At 37.4% G+C, this 20,416-nt stretch overlaps 1 pseudogene, 1 gene segment (V, D, J or C) and 1 further gene; all 3 read right to left on the bottom strand.

The window, feature by feature from the left end:
- Positions 1-20,416, bottom strand: part of Igk (immunoglobulin kappa chain complex) — a 3,171,119-nt gene that overhangs the window by 2,039,376 nt on the left and 1,111,327 nt on the right.
- Positions 6,531-7,000, bottom strand: Igkv10-95 (immunoglobulin kappa variable 10-95). The segment is given in 2 exon segments: positions 6,531-6,828; positions 6,952-7,000. Coding segments are annotated over 2 exon segments (347 nt in total).
- Igkv2-95-1 (immunoglobulin kappa chain variable) lies at positions 16,044-16,627 on the bottom strand (annotated as a pseudogene). The gene is given in 2 exon segments: positions 16,044-16,217; positions 16,579-16,627. Coding segments are annotated over 2 exon segments (223 nt in total).

Genomic DNA, 20,416 nt, shown 5'->3' with positions numbered 1-20,416 from the left:
ACATTTCCACTTGCCCTGAAACCACCCACAAAATCTATTATATTTCCCCTTCCCAGGGAAATCCATACCTACTCCTTTGATCCATTCTGTTACTTATTCTCTATGTTCCAAGGATTGTAGAATGATTATCTTCTACATAGCAGCTAAAATCCACTCATAAGTAAGTAAATACCATGGTTATCTTTCTGGTTCTGGGTTATCTCATGAAGGATGCTATTTTCTGATTTTATCCATCTTCCTTCAAATTTCACAAAGTCATTTTAGCAGCTCATCAATACTCTATACCATATATTCTTTATCCCTTCTTCTGAAGAGCATCTAGGATATTTCCAATATCTAGATATCATAAATAAAGCTGCTATAAACAAAGTGCCTGTGTGGTAGGATGGAGGGCCTTTGGGGCATATACCCAAGAGTGTTATACTGGGACTTGAAGTAGATCAATTGCCAATATTCTGAGAAACTGCCATGTTGATTTCTATAGTTTCTGCACAACTTTGCACTCTCACCAGAAATGGAGAAGTGTTCTTGTTGCTCCACATCATAACCTGTGGAGATAATCTTGTTGTGTACTCTGTAAAAGTTGTCTTTTCTTATCTATGTGTTGATATCCATGTTAGCAAAGAGATAAATACTGTTTGAATTTTGCCATTCTTATTTTTAAAGCTTCACTTCTCACAGTATTCTGTAAACATTTTTTCTCCATCACTGTCTGATTAATTTAATATAGAGCAGAATGCCCAATTGGTAGGTAGAAAAGAATAGGTGGGATCTGGGCAGAGACAGAAACTCTGTGAAAGGATCAGCCACTGGGGTTTTACTAGCCAGACTCTGAAGGAAAAACCAAATAAAACAAAATAAAACAGAAACAAACAAACAAACAAACAAAACAAACAGTTGCTGGGACTAAGGAAAGCAAACAGGCCATGGGACAGAATATAAATTAGTATAAACAGCTTCAACAAGTTATATGTGCTCATTGGGCACAAAGTAGGGAGAAAGTACTTGGAAAGATTACTGGAATTGTGAAGGGAAGCATTTCTGGGATGATTTAGAGACCTAGTGCACTGAAAACTTCCCAAATTCTTACAAGAGTGATCCTAGCAAAGTCTTCTAGTAGTGGGGGATATGGAGCCTGAACTGGCCATCTTTTATAACCAGGCAAGACTCCTTGCATTAGACATGGAAATCAAACAAGCCACAAAACCTTTGACCTACAACCTGTGCTGACTGCGAAATGTGCTGGAGTAATGGTGATTAAGAACATATGGGAATGACCAAACAATAACTTGTCTGACTTGAAATCCACAGAACTGGAAAAAAAAATCAATGAAATGATAGTGTGATGTTCGCTATACTCACTGGTTACTGTTGAGCCCAGTCATCACTGCAGGGGTTTCCACTGCCAGGTAGTGGGAACATATTCAGAGACTCACAGACAAACATTAGGCAGAGTTCAGGGAACCCAGGGAAAAAGGAAAGTATGGAAGCATTGTGAGTCAGGATTCAAGGACACCAGAACACAACTTACAGAATCAATCAAGTGGGGGCTAATAAGGGCTCATAGAGAGTAAAGTAGCAATATAGCCTACATTAGTCTGTGCTGCTGTCTCTGCAAATATGTTGCATTATTTTGCTTAGGGGTTTTCTGGAGGTATCTCTGACTCTTTTTCTTGTTCCTGAAACCCTTTTCTTCTTACTGGGTTACCTCATCCAACCTTGATATGATTATTTGCACCTAGTCTTATCTCATCTTGCTGTCCCATGCTAGGTTGATATCACTGGGAGCCTACTATTTATGAAGTAAAATCCAGGACCTGAACATCTGGAGGAGAGATATGTTCGGGCCTGGGGTATTTGTCAGAGTAGCAAGAAAGGAAGAAGTAGTTGGGATGTGTTCAATGAGAAATAAAATAATGAAAATATCTCAGCATATGGGAATATGTCTTGTACATTATAGGACATACACATGAACAGAAAATATATTTGTGCTCATAATGTAAACCACTATAACAATATTTTAAATGTATATGTTTTGCCTGCTTCTACATAGTACATAGTGTCTATGACTAGTGCCCTCAGAAGCCACAGAAGGGTGCTGGATCCTCTGGAACTGAAGTTAAAGACAGCTGTGGTTCATTAAGTGGATGCTGAGAATCAAACCCAGGTCCTTTTCAAGTTCAACAATTGCTCTTAACCAGGGGGCATTCTCTCTAGCTTAATGAAGCACTTTTAAATATATTTTTTCATATGGGAACATGAACTCAATGTAACGCAACTAATATTCCTGAAGGAATATCTAAAGTTATTAAACTCATTCTAGAATTTATGTCAATGAATACAATAACTAAGATTTTAGAAATGATGTATTATAACTTCTGATTTTATTGTTCTCTTTTGTATAAAAATACAGTAATTAATTCAATATGAATTATAGGTACACAAGTAAACAAATAGGTGAATGGAAGAAACAAAAAAAAAAAAATAGATCAGCCCATGCATAATAAACTAGTTTTCTAAGACAGAAGGTGTGTGTGTGTGTGACAGATAGAGAGAGGAAGAAGAAGAAGAAAAGAAGAAGAAGAAGAAGAAGAAGAAGAAGAAGAAGAAGAAGAAGAAGAAGAAGAAGAAGAAGAAGAAGAAGAAGGAGGAGGAGGAGGAGGAGGAGGAGGAGGAGGAGGAGGAGGAGGAGGAGAAGGAGAAGGAAGGAGAAGGAGAAGGAAGGAGAAGGAGAAGGAGAAAGAAGGAGAAGGAGAAGAGGAAGAAGAAAAGGAAAGAGAAAGAAAGAGAAAGACCAAGAGAAGGAAAGAGAAAGAAAAATAGAAGGGGAGATTGAAATAGAGTATATATCATTTTTGTTCTATGGGTATTTTTTATTTCTAAAATTATGTTCTTAAATTATGCTCTTAAATATTTATTTAAGCATAATTAATTAATACTTCTGGACGCATTTTAAAAACGACCCTTTATCTTGTAAGATTTCATATAGATGAATCTGTATTTCATGTCACACAGTGAGATTAGAAGCCGTATTAGTGTGGTTCAGTATTGTCTGATACTTTTATTTTTTTTTTCTTTTCTCCATTTTTTATTAGGTATTTAGCTCATATACATTTCCAATGCTATACCAAAAGTCCCCCATATCCACCCACCCCCACTCCCCTGCCCACCCACTCCCCCTTTTTGGCCCTGGTGTTCCCCTGTACTGGGGCATATAAAGTTTGCAAGTCCAATGGGCCTCTCTTCCCAGTGATGGCCGACTAGGCCATCTTTTGATATATATGCAGCTAGAGTCAAGAGCTCCGGGGTACTGGTTAGTTCATAATGTTGTTCCACCTATAGGGTTGCAGATCCCTTTAGCTCCTTGGCTACTTTCTCTAGCTCCTCCATTGGGAGCCCTATGATCCATCCATTAGCTGACTGTGAGCATCCACTTCTGTGTTTGCTAGGCCCCGGCATAGTCTCACAAGAGACAGCTACATCTGGGTCCTTTCAATAAAATCTTGCTAGTGTATGCAATGGTGTCAGCGTTTGGATGCTGATTATGGGGTGGATCCCTGGATATGGCAGTCTCTACATGGTCCATCCTTTCATCTCAGCTCCAAACTTTGTCTCTGTAACTCCTTCCATGGGTGTTTTGTTCCCAAATCTAAGGAGGGGCATAGTGTCCACACTTCAGTCTTCATTCTTCTTGGGTTTCATGTGTTTAGCAAATTATATCTTATATCTTGGGTATCCTAGGTTTGGGGCTAATATCCACTTATCAGTGAGTACATATTGTGTGAGTTTCTTTGTGAATGTGTTACCTCACTCAGGATGATGCCCTCCAGGTCCATCCATTTGGCTAGGAATTTCATAAATTCATTCTTTTTAATAGCTGAGTAGTACTCCATTGTGTAGATGTACCACATTTTCTGTATCCATTCCTCTGTTGAGGGGCATCTAGGTTCTTTCCAGCTTCTGGCTATTATAAATAAGGCTGCTATGAACATAGTGGAGCATGTGTCCTTCTTACCAGTTGGGGCATCTTCTGGATATATGCCCAGGAGAGGTATTGCTGGATCCTCCGGTAGTACTATGTCCAATTTTCTGAGGAACTGCCAGACTGATTTCCAGAGTGGTTGTACAAGCCTGCAATCCCACCAACAATGGAGGAGTGTTCCTCTTTCTCCACATCCACGCCAGCATCTGCTGTCACCTGAATTTTTGATCTTAGCCATTCTGACTGGTGTGAGGTAGAATCTCAGGGTTGTTTTGATTTGCATTTCCCTGATGATTAAGGATGTTGAACATTTTTTCAGGTGTTTCTCTGCCATTCGGTATTCCTCGGGTGAGAATTCTTTGTTCAGTTCTGAGCCCCATTTTTTAATTGGGTTATTTGATTTTCTGAAGTCCACCTTCTTGAGTTCTTTATATATGTTGGATATTACTCCCCTATCTGATTTAGGATAGGTAAAGATCCTTTCCCAATCTGTTGGTGGTCTTTTTGTCTTATTGACGGTGTCTTTTGCCTAGCAGAAACTTTGGAGTTTCATTAGGTCCCATTTGTCAATTCTCGATCTTACAGCACAAGCCATTGTTGTTCTGTTCAGGAATTTTTCCCCTGTGCCCATATCTTCAAGGCTTTTCCCAACTTTCTCCTCTATAAGTTTCAGTGCCTCTGGTTTTATGTGAAGATCCTTGATCCACTTAGATTTGACCTTAGTACAAGGAGATAAGTATGGATCGATTCGCATTCTTCTACACGGTAACAACCAGTTGTGCCAGCACCAATTGTTGAAAATGCTGTCTTTCTTCCACTGGATGGTTTTAGCTCCCTTGTCGAAGATCAAGTGACCATAGGTGTGTGGGTTCATTTCTCGATAACCGAATCCAAGAACACATTAAAGCAATCATCCATCCTGACCAAGTAGGTTTTATTCCAGGGATGCAGGGATGGTTTAATATACGAAAATCCATCAATGTAATCCATTATATAAACAAACTCAAAGACAAAAACCATATGATCATCTCGTTAGATGCAGAAAAAGCATTTGACAAGATCCAACACCCATTCATGATAAAAGTGTTGGAAAGATCAGGAATTCAAGGCCCATACCTAAACATGATAAAAGCAATCTACAGCAAACCAGTAGCCAACATCAAAGTAAATGGAGAGAAGCTGGAAGCAATCCCACTAAAATCAGGGACTAGACAAGGCTGCCCACTTTCTCCCTACCTTTTCAACATAGTACTTGAAGTATTAGCCAGAGCAATTCGACAACAAAAGGATCTCAAGGGGATACAAATTGGAAAAGAGGAAGTCAAAATATCACTTTTTGTAGATGATATGATAGTATATATAAGTGACCCTAAAAATTCTACCAGAGAACTCCTAAACCTGATAAACAGCTTCGGTGAAGTAGCTGGATATAAAATAAACTCAAACAAGTCAATGGCCTTTCTCTATACAAAGAATAAACAGGCTGAGAAAGAAATTAGGGAAACAACACCCTTCTCAATAGTCACAAATAATATAAAATATCTTGGCGTGACTCTAACTAATGAAGTGAAAGATCTGTATGATAAAAACTTCAAATCTCTGAAGAAAGAAATTAAGGAAGATCTCAGAAGATGGAAAGATCTCCCATGCTCATGGATTGGCAGGATCAACATTGTAAAAATGGCTATCTTGCCAAAAGCAATCTACAGATTCAATGCAATCCCCATCAAAATTCCAACTCAATTCTTCAACGAATTGGAAGGAGCAATTTGCAAATTTGTCTGGAATAACAAAAAACCTAGGATAGCAAAAAGTCTTCTCAAGGATAAAAGAACTTCTGGCGGAATCACCATGCCAGACCTAAAGCTTTACTACAGAGCAATTGTGATAAAAACTGCATGGTACTGGTATAGAGACAGAAAAGTAGACCAATGGAATAGAATTGAAGACCCAGAAATGTCTGATACTTTTAAACAGAACAGTGGGCTTAGGATCAGAAGAATACTGTGTGAAGTGCAGTATACAAGAAAACGTATCAAAATATTCTCCTTGAATTTCAATCCATAGCAAAGGATTATGGTTAGGCCACCTTCCTTTTCTCAGACACATGTGATCAAGCTGTTGTAAGAAAACCAGGAATCCTATGTACTGTCCCTTTTCTCAGTAATATTTCTCTGCCTTTTAAATAGTGGTGTTTTGTAGCTAATTTTCATCATTTAAATAATGTTCACTGGAATTTGCACAGTAGCTTCCATTCTTCTCTGAGTCTCCACTGACGATACAACTCAAACTCTTCAAAGGAAGCAACTGCATCCTTTGTTAAGGTAGAAAAGACATTGGTACTCTGTATTGTTGAACATGAAGGGGAAGAAAGATAGGTATACAGAGGGCTGTTTAGCCCCTCCTATGAAAACAAATGACTCTTCATGAACTTAGCTAAAACTCCTTTGACATCTGTGGTACAGTTTCACCATGAGGAACATCTGGAGAAGCCAAACCACACACTTCTGCTTTCATGGAGGTTTATGTTATGACTTATATCATTGTGGGAGGAAGCTTACTATACTGCTGACAATAGTAAGTGGCAATATCTTCAGGTTCCAGGTTGCTGATGGTGAGAGAATAATCTGCCCCAGACCCACTGCCACTGAACCTTGATGGGACTCCTGAGTGTAATCCTGATGTGTAATAGATCAGGAGTTTAACAGTTCCATCTGGTTTCTGCTGATACCAGTTTAAATAAGTGCTAATGTCCTCACTTGCCCTGCAACTGATGGTGACTCTGTCTCCCAGAGAGGCAGACAGGGAGGAAGTAGTCTGTGTCATCTGGATATCATATCTGGTACCTAGGAGTGGAGACATAAAAAATACCCACAGAGTTAAGCAGGAAAAGAAAGGACCCCTTCAAAACGCCAGTCAACAAGAATCACCATCGTGCAACAGCAAATTCCCATTATAGTCAATTTTACCTTGAAAACAAAGCAACAGGAGACCAAGGAACTGAGCAGAGGACATCATGTCCATGCTGAGTCTTGACTTCAATTACAATGGCTCACAATGTGACTGGTATATGAAAAAGTACCCAAAGATAGGAAGTGAGAGCATGCAAATTTTGGGAACTATTTAGGGCTGAGCACAGCTGCAAGGCTAAGTCTTCTCAGGACTTAGAACAAGCAGTGACCCCTGATGCCCAAGGTCAGAAGAACATATGCCTTTGGAGATCGCACTTCATTTTTAAGGTTTTAAAATTACAGATGTCATTTTGAAGGTTATTTGAAAATTTCTACTATACAAGAGCTCTAATTTTAATACTATATATCAAATATACATTGGGTGTAATATAGAAGAATATTCTTCTTTCTAGGAATATTCATCAAACAAGAGATTATTAATCAGATTAATAATTCAAATTGGTTTTAAAATACTACATATTATACTTGTGAAACATTTGTGTGTTTTGAGTAATCATGTCTTTTATTTAAAAGTATAATTTATCAGGACTCTTTTTGGTAAATTAAAAAGTAAGATTTAACAGAATTAGCCGTGTTTAATACAGTATAATGAGTAAATGCAAAATATGTGCACATATAATTCCTGATCCCAACAACCTATGTCACAAGGAATTCTTTGTCCACATGAATATGAAAGTATATTTATTCTCTTGGGAATAATGGGATGTACCCTTTGTTCAGTTTGGGATCATCTACTTAAACACTTTTCTTGTACTTGCTAGTATTTACCACAATTCTTCAGCACACATGTTTGACTAGTGAAGATATCCTTGAATACTGTAACAGAAAACACTGCTACTGGGTACTCTGGATGTTACATTTGGTTCCTACGATTGGATACATAATAAATCCCAACAAAATTAAGCACAGTGTAAAAGGACATCCCTAGTATACCAGTCAACACTGATCACTGTGTTATGGATATGTTCCCATTGTAGTCTTTAATTGCTGAGAGGAAGCCCTCATGATCATCAGCTGTCCTGCCAGAGACTGTTACCCACTGTGTAACCAGCCAATTAATAAGTCCATGGGGAGGGTGGTAGATTTTGTTTTGTTCACATTCTAATCATCAAAAAATGGATATCTCTAAGCACAACTTCAGGATCACTTATCTTAGTAGTTCATCACAAGCTTTGTCCCAAGAATCCAGGCCAGACCAAGACAACACATAATTTTCTGCAGAGAAGCATTTCTTCTATAATAATCCTGCACTACTAAGAAAAATTTGAGACTATTTACTAAATTTATAGGTCACATAATACTATCCAACACAGTATTTAATTGTTAACAAGAGGAAGTAATAAAGAATACCATATTCAGTGAAAATACAGAAGATCATGAGGCTACTAAAGTCTTTTACTCACCCTTCCATAAATTTGATTAGAAAAAAAATTGTATTTTAAGTGCAATGTGTTCTGAGTTTAAGATAATTTATTTTCTTAAAACAAAAAAGACAGTTTATCTGTACTATTTTAATAAACTCATAGGTATATTTTCGTAGCTTTAGAACTGTGTTTCCAGAAATTGAAAAACTTTCCTGCTAGAGCATAGGTGATACCATGCACATTCAAAATATGACATTTACAGTTCCATTGTCATTGGACAGGATATCATTCATAACCAGAGACTAAAAGAGCTATATATTTCCCTATGTTGGCGTCATTTATATTTACTTGCTTTAAAGCCTTGAGCTACTATTTGTCACAATATAGGAGCATGAATGCTCACTGACTGCTGCCAGACCTATTTACTTCAACTAAAAGCACTGTTTCTCATTACATGATCATCTTTTACACTATGGAGGTAGTTTTTTTTTATTTTTAATTCTGTGATTGGCAACATATCCTTACAATAACACCATTTTCATTGAAAATTCAGAAACAAAGTCTCTGTCTCATATCAGTAAGTAAGTATACTCTGAAGGAAACTTGGAAGGTTATTATTATTTGAAAAAAATGTGTGGTCATGAAATATCTCATATAAATGTATTTGGCTTGAATGTGCCAGCCTCATTAATTATCAGTGGAATTTGAATCAGGTATTTTAAACTCTTTTCATAGAGCCTGGAGATTATGGCAGTCTTCCATTCCTATTTGTTCCACAATTTTTTTCCTTCCATTCCTTCTGATATTGTATCACTTGCTGACCTTTTCTGGATTTGTACACTGAGGATCCATGAGAACAGGCACAACAGAATCAGACACACCTTTGAGGTACTCATCTCTCAGATTCTCTCAGTAGCTGTAGGACCTTGCTTAATTTAACACTCCTTAGTATTAAGGACTTAAGTTCTTAGACTCCCAGACAAAAAGAATCCTATTCCATTTTCTCCCATGTTAGGAGCATGGCACAGGACAGAAGGTTCTTCCTGAATATCTCAGTAGTAATCTTGTAGCACAGGCTGAACGTTAGCTTGTTGTGCCTTCTCTTCTAAAAGAAAGCATTCACCTTTACCCATGCCTGCACAGGTGTGTTGGACTGAAATATACAGGTCATGCATGGTTCCACTATTGATGTAGACAGAACTGCCTCTTAAATAATGAGAATTTGAGTTAACTGTTTATCCTTAAAGTCTGACTTTTTCCATTGTTACCATTCTAACAATTTCTTGGCAATGATCAGCAACATGACAATTTTATACAGTTAAACAATAAGATAAGGTAACAATATTGGTGTTTGTATTACAAAAAAGTAAGTTCCAAAATTATCAGTAAATATATAAAAGCAAAAAGTCAACTAAGAACATGATGGTGATCCACCCAGAATGGTGTGATAAAAGAGAATTTAAATTCTACATTCTCAATAAATACTAAACATCTACATTCTAAAGAAGTATTTAAAAATGACCTTTAGTATAGTATAGTATAGTACAGTACAGTACAGTATAGTATAGTATAGATAGTATTTGATGTGAGAAGTAATTGGTAGTATAGGGAAGACAACAACTGAGCTTTGATTATAGACTTGCATGAATGGATTTCCCTAGGGGAAAATAGGCAATTTACAGACATCTGCTATTGTTTAAAAAGAGCCAAACATTAAGTAAGGAAAACATTTGTGAGAAAAATAACTTAAAATATCTGTCAGTTTTTAGCACTGGTCAAAAATATCATTAGTGTGAAATTCAGGATTAGTGATAGGGCACTGGGTACACAGGCTATGGCTTCCTAAAACAGAATTAATAACTTTTGTTGAAAAATCTTTGAAAAGGCTATGGAAATCTGCTTATAGCTATGTTTAAAATATAGAAGTAGAAAACACACATTACTTCTCCTAGTGAGGATTTTACTCAGTAAATGGATGGATTCAAGCTTAGGAAGGATTCTAATATTTGTTGTTCCCAAAGTAAACATTAAAGAATATGATAAATCATAGGAACAGTCAAGATATGATACATATTAGGTAGAACTCTGTAAACACACTCAGGTCTAAAATATAAGAGTCAGTATAACAATTGCTATGAACAGAGATCAAACAGATATTTTCTTACATTTTGATGCATGCACCTATTACTATGGAGTTTATTCCATGTTATATCTTTTCTACACTCCCCTTTTCTCCCTCCATCTGTTAGTCTCTTTCCAACAAAAATGTGACATTAGAACTTAACAGCAGCTTTACACCAGAACTTCCAAACTCATAGATACTTTCAGGGATCCTGCATGGGCACTGAAGATGGGACATCTCTCACTTTCTTGAATACTGGCAGGTTCCCCACAGAGATTTTGAAGCTTTAAGTTCTCCAACTCTTGTCCACACTGACAGGGCACCTACAGGAGTATGTGAGAAAAGTGGTCTTCCACTCTATTTAATTCTTCCAATAGCTCTACTAGGGTATTGAATACAGGAGCCTTCCCCTGAAAATGAGATAAGGTGAATAGACATTATTGTTAAGATCTTGGCATCATGCATATCCTGGTCCAACTATCTTCTTTGCCTTAGAATCAGAGAGATTCCTGTAGGAACTTGGTGTAAACTTGTCCAAATCCATAAAAATGAATACAAATGGATCAAAATTTCTCATGTATGGGCTCTGATTCTCCATAGAGGCCCTTCATTATCTAACCCTCCCTCTCCCTCTTTCCTTTTCTCCCTTCCTCCCTCCTCCTTCTCTTCCTCTTCTTCCTCTTCCCCTACCCCCCCTCCTCCTCCTCCTCCTCCTCCTCCTCCTCCTCCTCCTCCTCCTCTTCTTCTTCTTCTTCTTCTTCTTCTTCTTCTTCTTCTTCTTCTTCTTCTTCTTCTTCTTCTTCTTCTTCTTCTTCTCCCCCCTCTCTCTCTCTTCTCTCTCTCTCTTTCTATTGTGTTAGGGACTGAACCCTTTCTGAAGCCCATCCACTATGCTTTACCTTCTGTCTATCTGTTTAGAATACCTCAGACTTCAATAACCAATTTGAAAGTCCTCTTAAGCCACAACACCAAACCTAAAACGTAAGTTTGTTTCTATAGAAAAGGTCATATCTCAATCATTTCATATGTACACATATGATGATATGTATCTATATATAACCCATGTGATAGTTGTCATATTATATCTGCTTAATTCAATTAATAGGAATATCTTCAATTGTTCTCAGTTTCCTTAAAACAACATTACTTCCTTTATTTTATGTTTTAAAAATTCCATTAGTATATGAACAAATAAAATATTGTAAAATTTCCAGGTAAATTGATGTAGCTAGAAAAGATTATATTTAAGGTTATCTTTAGTGTTTTATACTTAAGCTGTAGTATTTGTTGACTCCAGGAAATGAAAAAGGACCACTAGAGTAGAGACATGAAAGAAAGATGCTAAGTAGGGGAGATAGAGCACTGTTGATCTGAAAGAGGAAAGGTGAATAATAGATAAGGGGAATTCAGTGAGGAGATACATTAGAAGATGGGACTAAGGAGATGACAAAGAAAAATTATAATTAAGGATTTATTTAAACGGCTCTATATGTACTCACTGATAAGTGGATATTAGTCCAGAAACATAGAACAACCAAAATACAATTTGCAAAACACAAGAAAATCAAAAGAGGGAAGACCAATGGGTGGATACTTCATTCCTCCTTAGATTGGGAACAAAATAACCATGAAAGGAGTCACAGAGACAAAGTTTGGAGCTAAGATGAAAGGATGGACTATCCAGAGACTACCCTACCCAGGGATCCATTCCACAATCAGTCACCAAACACAGACACTATTGAACAAGGCCAGAAAGATTTTGCTGAAGGGTCCCTGTTATAGCTGTCTCATAAGAGGCTATGCCAGTGCCTGGCAAATACAGAAGTGGATGCTCACAGTCATCTATAAGATGGAACACAGGGCCCCCAATGGAGAAGCTAGAGAAAGCACCCAAGGAGCTGATTGGGTCTGCAACCCTATAGGTCGAACAACAATATGAACTAATCAGCACCCCCAGAGCTCGTATCTCTAGCTTCATAAGTAGCAGAAGATGGCCTAGTCGGCCATCACTGGGAAGAGAGGCCTTTGGTATTGCAAACTTTATATGCCAGGACCAGGAAACGGGAGTGAGTGGGTAGGGGAGCAGAGCAGATGGAGGGTACAGGGAACTTTCTGGATATCTTTTGAAATGTATATAAAGAAAATATCTAATAAAAAATAAAAGGTTCTATAATATTATTTGATAAGTTTCATATATATTCTTACTAATACAAATGAGTTTAAGTTGAGTTAGCCAGCACAGGATATTATGTTCATCACAGAAGCTTTAGATAGATTAGGAAAAAGCCTTGTACCAGGCTACTGGTCATACCTCCCTTTCAGATATAACAAGTTGATCAAAGGTACAGTGGAGATCCTCAACACAATACAGGTGATTGGCATTTTCCTTAGTCACTCTATTGGTTTGAATAGATCAAGTGTTTGAATACTGGTATTCCAAGTTGCTGTCACTGTATGTTTTAGAAATGTGAGCTCTCTGGAACAAGTATATCACTGGGAGCAAGATTTCAAACTTCAAACATATGAATAACTCGATTTTGTTTTTTACTTCATGCTTATAGCTCCATAAATGTTCTCTCAGTTAGTGCTCATGAAACCAAAGCGTTTTCTTCACTATCATGGGCTCATAATCCACTATCATGGAAAATCAAGAGCCATTACAGAGAAGGAGGCAGAAAAATTGTAAGAACAAGAGGTTGTTTATTATTCCCTAGTATTTTATCTTTATTTATATAATCAAAATAATCTCTTTTATCTATAAACTGTTTGTGGTCCAGTCTTTATCAAAACAGTAGATTTCATGGTGAGATAGTATATCCAAAGACACAATAAACATTTGCTCAAGGATGTGGAGAAATCAAGTCAAAATTGATAAGGGAGAAGAGAGACTCTGATGACTAATTTTCAAAGTACTAAAAGATATTATTGGTGGTGCTGAAGAGAAAATAACATGAACAGTCTAACCTGACTGTGAACTGTATGGCCTGCAATACTGTGTTTGAAAGTAAGATATCCTCTAATCATGAATAGTGACACAAATATTACAAGGCATTCTTATGACAGTTAAAAATTACATTTAAGGCTGGCTTCAAAGAAGAAAACCCATGTTTGGTGCAGCATATCCAGCCAAGAACCAAAGGTTGAGGAGCTCATAGGCCCCAGGTGCCAACCTACTATTATTATTTTACTAAATAGATTCAGTGTCAAAATATTCTCTAAATAGTTTCTACACACAGATTAGTGGGACTCACAATACCCATTAAAGACATTTCTATGTTCAGTGGATCATGGCTAGCACAGAGACTCACAAATGGTCAAGGTGTGCACATCTAAACTTCTTGATAATCTCAGGAGCCATTACAGAGAAGGAGACAGAAAGAATGTAAGAACCAGAGGTTGTTTATTATTCTCTAGTATTTTATCGGTTGGGAAAGTTCTCTTAATTTATTTTTGCCTCTTTATAGATTGGTTTGTTAGATTTGTTTGTTGTTTCATTTGGTTATACTTTTACTTCTGTGTATATTCTAAATACTATTGTCTTGTTGAATGTATAGGTACCACTTGTCATGCTTCATCTACTCATGAATTGTACAACACCTATTTCATACAAAATCTCAGAGAATCTCCTATTCTACAGAACTTAATTTCACATATTGCACCCCAACCCTGGTCTTGAAGCCTGTCCTCAATAAGCCAACTTGAGAGTAAAAATCAAAAATGAAAGGTTTTTATTGTTGTTGTTTTTGCTATTGTTCTTGTTTTGTTTGTTTTTTAACTAACCTCCTTTATTTACTTCTTTTCTGGGGACACATTTATAAACTATCTGAATCATACACCAAAAAAGCAGGATGCTCAATTTGAAGTAAATAGAATCAGGGACTTAGGAAATGGAATGGCAGGTTTGCCCATTAGGGGATTCACTCTAGAGACAACGCTGTTGTTTCCATGGCAATGGCAGATTCATTTGAACACCTAGTCTTCTGCTCCTTTTGTTCAGAGCAAACTCCCATTAAGCAGCATCCAGCAATATTAGCAAGGCAGAGACATTTAAAAAGTGTTCTGGTAGCCATAATTCTGCTCACAGGCCCTTTATAAGCTCTGCAATGGATCTGCAAGTCCCTGGGGGCCTGGAGACTAAACCACCAACCAAAGAGTACACATGGTGGGACTCATAGCTACAGCTGCATATGTAGCAGAGGGTGGCCTAGTTGGTCATCAATGGGAGGAGAGACCCTTGGTCCTGTGAAGGCTCTATATCCTAGTGTAGGGGAATGCCAGGGTCCCCAATTAGGAGTGGGTGGGTTGGTAAGCAGGGGTGGGGGGAGAGGGAACAGAGAGGGGGGTCTTTTGGAGGAGAACCAGGAAAGGAGACAACATTTGAAATGTAAATAAAGAAAATATTTATTTAATAAGAACTCTGTAGGTTTAGAGAATACTGAGGCACATTGAGGTTTGACAGTCACTGGATTTGAAAATGAAAATATTCAACTCCTTAGGAAAGTGTAACCCAGCTAGGATGAAAACTGTTTCAAACAGATTTTTTCCAGGTATTTTCCTGCAAAAATGGAAGTTTTATTCAATGTGTCACATTGGAAAGTCAGACAAATACACACAGAGAAATATTTGAGTCTTTTTTGTTTTTGTCCTAGAATGAGATTAAAGATTAATTAAATAGATATAGAAGCAAAGATGTGTACTTTGAAGCAGCCCTGCTCAGGGTGTGGCCCTACCTATCATTAACCATAGTTGGTTACATTGTCTTGTTGAATGTATAGGTACCACTTGTCATGCTTCAATCTTATGTCCTGTAAGATACTATAAAATCGTCTTTTAGTAGAGGAACTGGTGCCACTCTTTCTTCAAGCATAAATTCTACTAGAAAGTCATATTTCTTTGTGATCCATACTCCCAATGGGTAAAAATTGTGGAAAAGAAGTTTTTCTTCAAATATCTTCATTCTTGTCATTCAAGGTATACCATGTTGCAACCAAAGCAAGGGACATATAAGTCGGCTTTGTCGCCCCATGCAGTCAGGTTTTGTTTGTTACTATATCTTGCTGACAGTAAAAAACACCCACATACTCAGCCTAGATTCTATGGATTATTAGTGTGAAATCTCTTCCTGACCCACTGCCACTGAACTTGTTGGGGACCTGTGAAAATCATTTGTCTCAGAATTTCTGTTGCTAAAAAACAACAACAACAAAACATACAACAAAACAAAACACAACAGAACAAAACAAAAACCCAAAACCCACCATGGCCAATAGAAAGTTTGGGAAGAGAAGATTTACTTAGCTTGCACTGCTGTTCATCACCCAAGACAGGAATTCAACCAGGGAAGGGACCTGGATGCAGGAGATGATACAGAGGATATGAAGGGATTTTACTGACTGGCTTGCTCCACATTTGTTTGCTCAGCTAGTATTTTTATGAAACATAGGTTCACCAGCACAGGGTTAGCACAATCCAAAATGACCAACTGCTATTGATCACTAATTGATAAAATGCCTTACATCTGGATCCCATGGAGGCATTTCTTTAAGGATGCTCCTTTATCTCTGATGACTCTAGCTTGTGTCAAGCTGAAACACAAAATAATCTGTACAGACAATACATCAGGAGCTCTGGAGCCTCTCCTGTCATTGAAAGAACCATTGCATATAAGTATTGGCATCACTGTGTAACAGAGCTTTACAAGACCTGAAGGAGATGGAAGCTGACACTGTAGAAGTGACAGGTATGGAGAAAGCAGCCTGGGTCATCACCAGTGTCTCTAGATATAACAGAATTAAAGGGCCATGCACAAACATTTTGATACTTTCAAGTGATTTTTCTTCCTTTATTTCCTACTTGTTTTGTTTCATGAATTTCATTCATATCCCAAAACTGTCCCACATAGAAGACCTATATAAAGAGAATATGGAGGCTCTCTAGAAATTATCTGGATTATCCAGTTTTTTACTCGTAAGAGTTACCACAAGAGAACAGATTGTCCTCCATTCACCCTCTAAACCTCATAAACCCATTCCTGGAGAGCAAGAATGTTAATTTCACACATAATCAGAACATGCATTCGCCTCAACAGCTTGCCAGAAATCTCTATCCTACATCCTTTTTCATTTGTGTTCTTCTTACTAAGACTCTGGAGCATAAGCATCCCCAGAAGCTGAGAAAGGGAAGTCATTCTGAGGACTTGATGGGAAGAGTCCAGGTTAGTCAAGGCAGAAATAGGGGCCAGCTTTTATCTTGGACCTGCAGAAGAGGACCTGCCTAGGGATCAATAAACACGTCCACTGAATAGTACAGGTGTATGAAAATTAGCAACTGGACAAAACAATAATATAATATTATTTCCACATACTATTATATATATATATTATATATAATATATATATATATATATTATAAAAATATAATAGTATGTGGAAATCCTTCCCTGGCATTCTCCTACATTAGGGCCTTGAACCCCAACAGGACCAAGGGCTGCTCCTTCCACTGATATACAACAAGGCCATCCACTGCCACCCACACAATAGGAGCCATGAATCCCTTCATGTGTACTCTTTGGTTCGTGGTCCAGTCGCTGGGAACTACAGGTGTCTGGTTGGTTGACACTGTTGTTACCCTCCATGGGACTGCAATCCTCCTGAGCTACTCTGTCCCTTCTCCAACTCATCCACTTAGGACCCCACACTCAGTCCAATGGTTGGTTGCAAGTATCTGCCTCTGTATTTGTCAGACCCTGGCAGAGGATGCTGGGAAGTGCTTGCTGTAAATTTTTTCTAGTTCTTCAATTTTATTTCGATAATCAATACTTTTGTTTTTGCATGAATATTTTACTTTTTATTACTATAGCTCTGTGGTACAAGATAATGTTATTTCCAGAAGTAAGTTTATAATCAGAGATCATTTTAGGCATCCTGGGGTGTGTGTGTGTGTGTGTGTGTGTGTGTGTGTGTGTGTGTGTGTTTCTATACGAAGTTAAAGATAGGGTTTTTTTTTAAAGATTTGTAAAGAGTTGTATTGAAATTTGATAAAGAAGTCATGGAATCTACAGATTGATATTAGTAGGATCTCCATTTTAAATATATTAGTCCTACTGATCCAAGAGGATAGGGGATCATTCTATCTTTGGAAATCATTAAGAATTTCTTTCTTTAAAGTATAAAAGATTTTTAATTTTACATTATATTTCTTTTACTTCCTTGGTTAAAGTTACCCCAAGATATTTTATATTATTTGAGGCTATTCTAAACACTGTTGTTTCCTTTATTTCTTTCTCAGTCATTTGTGTATAGGGGTAAAACTGTTGTAATAAAATTTTGTAGCCAGATACTTTGCTGAAAGTTTTTATTTACTCTCTTTTCCAGTGGAGATATATATATATATATATATATATATATATATATATATATATATATATATACTTAGTAAAGATACTTAGACTTCTGTCCAATTTGTATATTTGTTCTTCTTAAGTTCTCTTATTGCTCTCTAAAACATTTCAAGTACTGTATTAAATAGACTTGGAGATAGAATACAATCTTGTCCTGTTCCTGATTTTAGTTGAATTCCTTTGAGTTTCTCCTGATGTTGGCTCTAAGCTTGTTGAAATCTATCTTTATTGGGTTGACATATGTCCGTTGTGTTCGTAATATCACTAGGACTTGTATCATGAAAGATTGTTGGAATTTTGCGAAAGATCTTACTTAGTACATTTACTGAGATGTTTATGTAAGCTTTTTTTCTTTTAGTTTTTAATATGGTAAATTATACTTATCAAATTATATATACCAAAACATCCCTATTATGTTACCTTACATTCATCAAAATAATAATTATTTATAAAAAGTCTCATGTTATGAAGCAATCTGTTATAGAAATGCCTTCAACAATCATATAAACAAAATTGTCAGGGAATTGTTTGAGGAAATCATTCTCTTATGCACCAATGTAACAGTAGTCTCTTTTCATTTACATAAATCGTGTAAACATTGGCAAAATGGTTAGAATTAAAAAACAAAACTTGAGTGATAGTATATAAGACAGAAGAAACTTGTCCCGAGCTATTGTTCTCGCTAGCAAGAACGCACAAGGGACACAAGGATCCTTCTGCAGCCAAACTTTATTGCATATTGATGAGGAAGACAAAGAAGCCTCAGAAAGGCGCTGCTTAAATACCCCCTGGTGTGGCGTGTCCATGCCTGACTGGTTGCTTACCCACGATCTCATAGGCCCTGGGGGTGGGCTTGTGACTTTGGCCCGCATTACTCCTGCACATGTGCACAGTTTGTCTCCAAAGGCCGAGCTGGCACAGCGGAATCTGGCGCCATCTTGTGACGGCAAATGTTATTGCGGCTCTCCACAGAAACTGTCCCCTTTCCCTTTCTGAAGGAAAGTTTGGCAGTACATGAAGAAAAATTACTTGACAAATTCCAAGATTGATAGCCTAGAGGATTTGCTAATTAAAATAAAATTAATATAACGATGAGAACACCATAGCAAGGGATCAAGGATCCCTTGAAAACTAAAGAAGTATGCACCAAAAGACGTGCTATTATTTTCAATTTTATATACATTGTTAGTGGGCCAAAATATGTTAAGAGGATTTTCAGGGGCAGATATAGCTATCTCCTATGAGGCTATGCCAGAGCCTGGCAAATACAGAAGTGGATGCTCACAGTCAGCTATTGGATGGAACACAGGGCCCCCAATGGAGGAGCTAGAGAAAATACCCAAGGAGCTAAAGGGGTATGCAACCCTATAGGTGGAACAACAATGTGAACTAACCAGTACCCCCCAGAGCTCGTGTCTCTAGCTGCATATGTAGCAGAAGATGGCCTACTCAGCCATCATTGGGAAGAGAGGCCCCTAGGTCTTGCAAACTTTATATGCCCCAGTACAGGGGAACACAAGGGTCAAGAAGTGGGAGTGGGTGGGTAGGGGAACAGGGCTGGGGGGCGATATAGGGACCTTTCAGGATAACATTTGAAATATAAATAAATAATATATCTAATAAAATAACATAAAAACGAACCAGAGAGAGAGAGAGAGAGAGAGAGAGAGAGAGAGAGAGAGAGAGAGAGAGTTTCTGAAGTGTGACATTATTAATGACCAGGAGTAATTAACCCTAGAAGGAAAAAGGAGAAAGCACTGGAAATTGTAGAAAAGATTTAGAAATAGCTAGAAAGATGACTGTGCTGTTAAGACCTTTATCTACTCATGCTGAGAACTTATGTTTAATTCCCAGAACTCACCTGAGTAGATTATAACCATCTATAATTCTACTTCTAGGGCATCTGTGTATTATTCAGACCTCTTTGGATACCACTTATACACGTTATTACATATCCATGCAGGTAAATATACTTGTCTTTAAAATGAATTAACTGTGTCTTTTCAAAGAAAGAAAGCTGAATAACAAGATTCTGAAAGAATATAGATTACTGTGGGGGCCTCCCAGCCTGGAATGGGTTGAACCAGACACATGGAAAGACATAGGTGTAACTTCAAAAACTTATGGTTTTTAAATGCCAGATATTGTAGCTCTCTAACAACATTAAATGCTTTTTGATAACTTTTAAAAAGTCCTAAAAACTTTCTTGCTCATTTTGAGGGTTAAAATCTACTGGCATAGGCAATTAAAACCTGAAGCCTAGTGGCAGGGTATTGTGGAATGAATTATATTTAAATGAGGCATGGTAGGCTAGTTAAGTTTATGATATTTTTTTACTTTCTTTTCTGAGTCAGATTTCTCCTCTGAGTTTTCCCTCTGATTCATCACTATCCATATATATATATATTACTAATAATATCAGGAATTTTTCCTAAAATGTGATATCATCAGCCTTGCTGAGAGGAGCAAATACATCAATAACTTTACAATCCATGGTAGAACAATCTCAGGAAGATCATCTGCTAGTTTTTAGCTTCTCCTCGATGGCTCCTGGCAGATTACAAAATGGGAAACAGC

The sequence above is a fragment of the Mus musculus genome, chromosome 6 (assembly GCF_000001635.26).
Source record: "Mus musculus strain C57BL/6J chromosome 6, GRCm38.p6 C57BL/6J".
NCBI classification, from domain to species: domain Eukaryota; kingdom Metazoa; phylum Chordata; class Mammalia; order Rodentia; family Muridae; genus Mus; species Mus musculus.
This window is presented reverse-complemented; position numbering and strand designations above follow the sequence as displayed.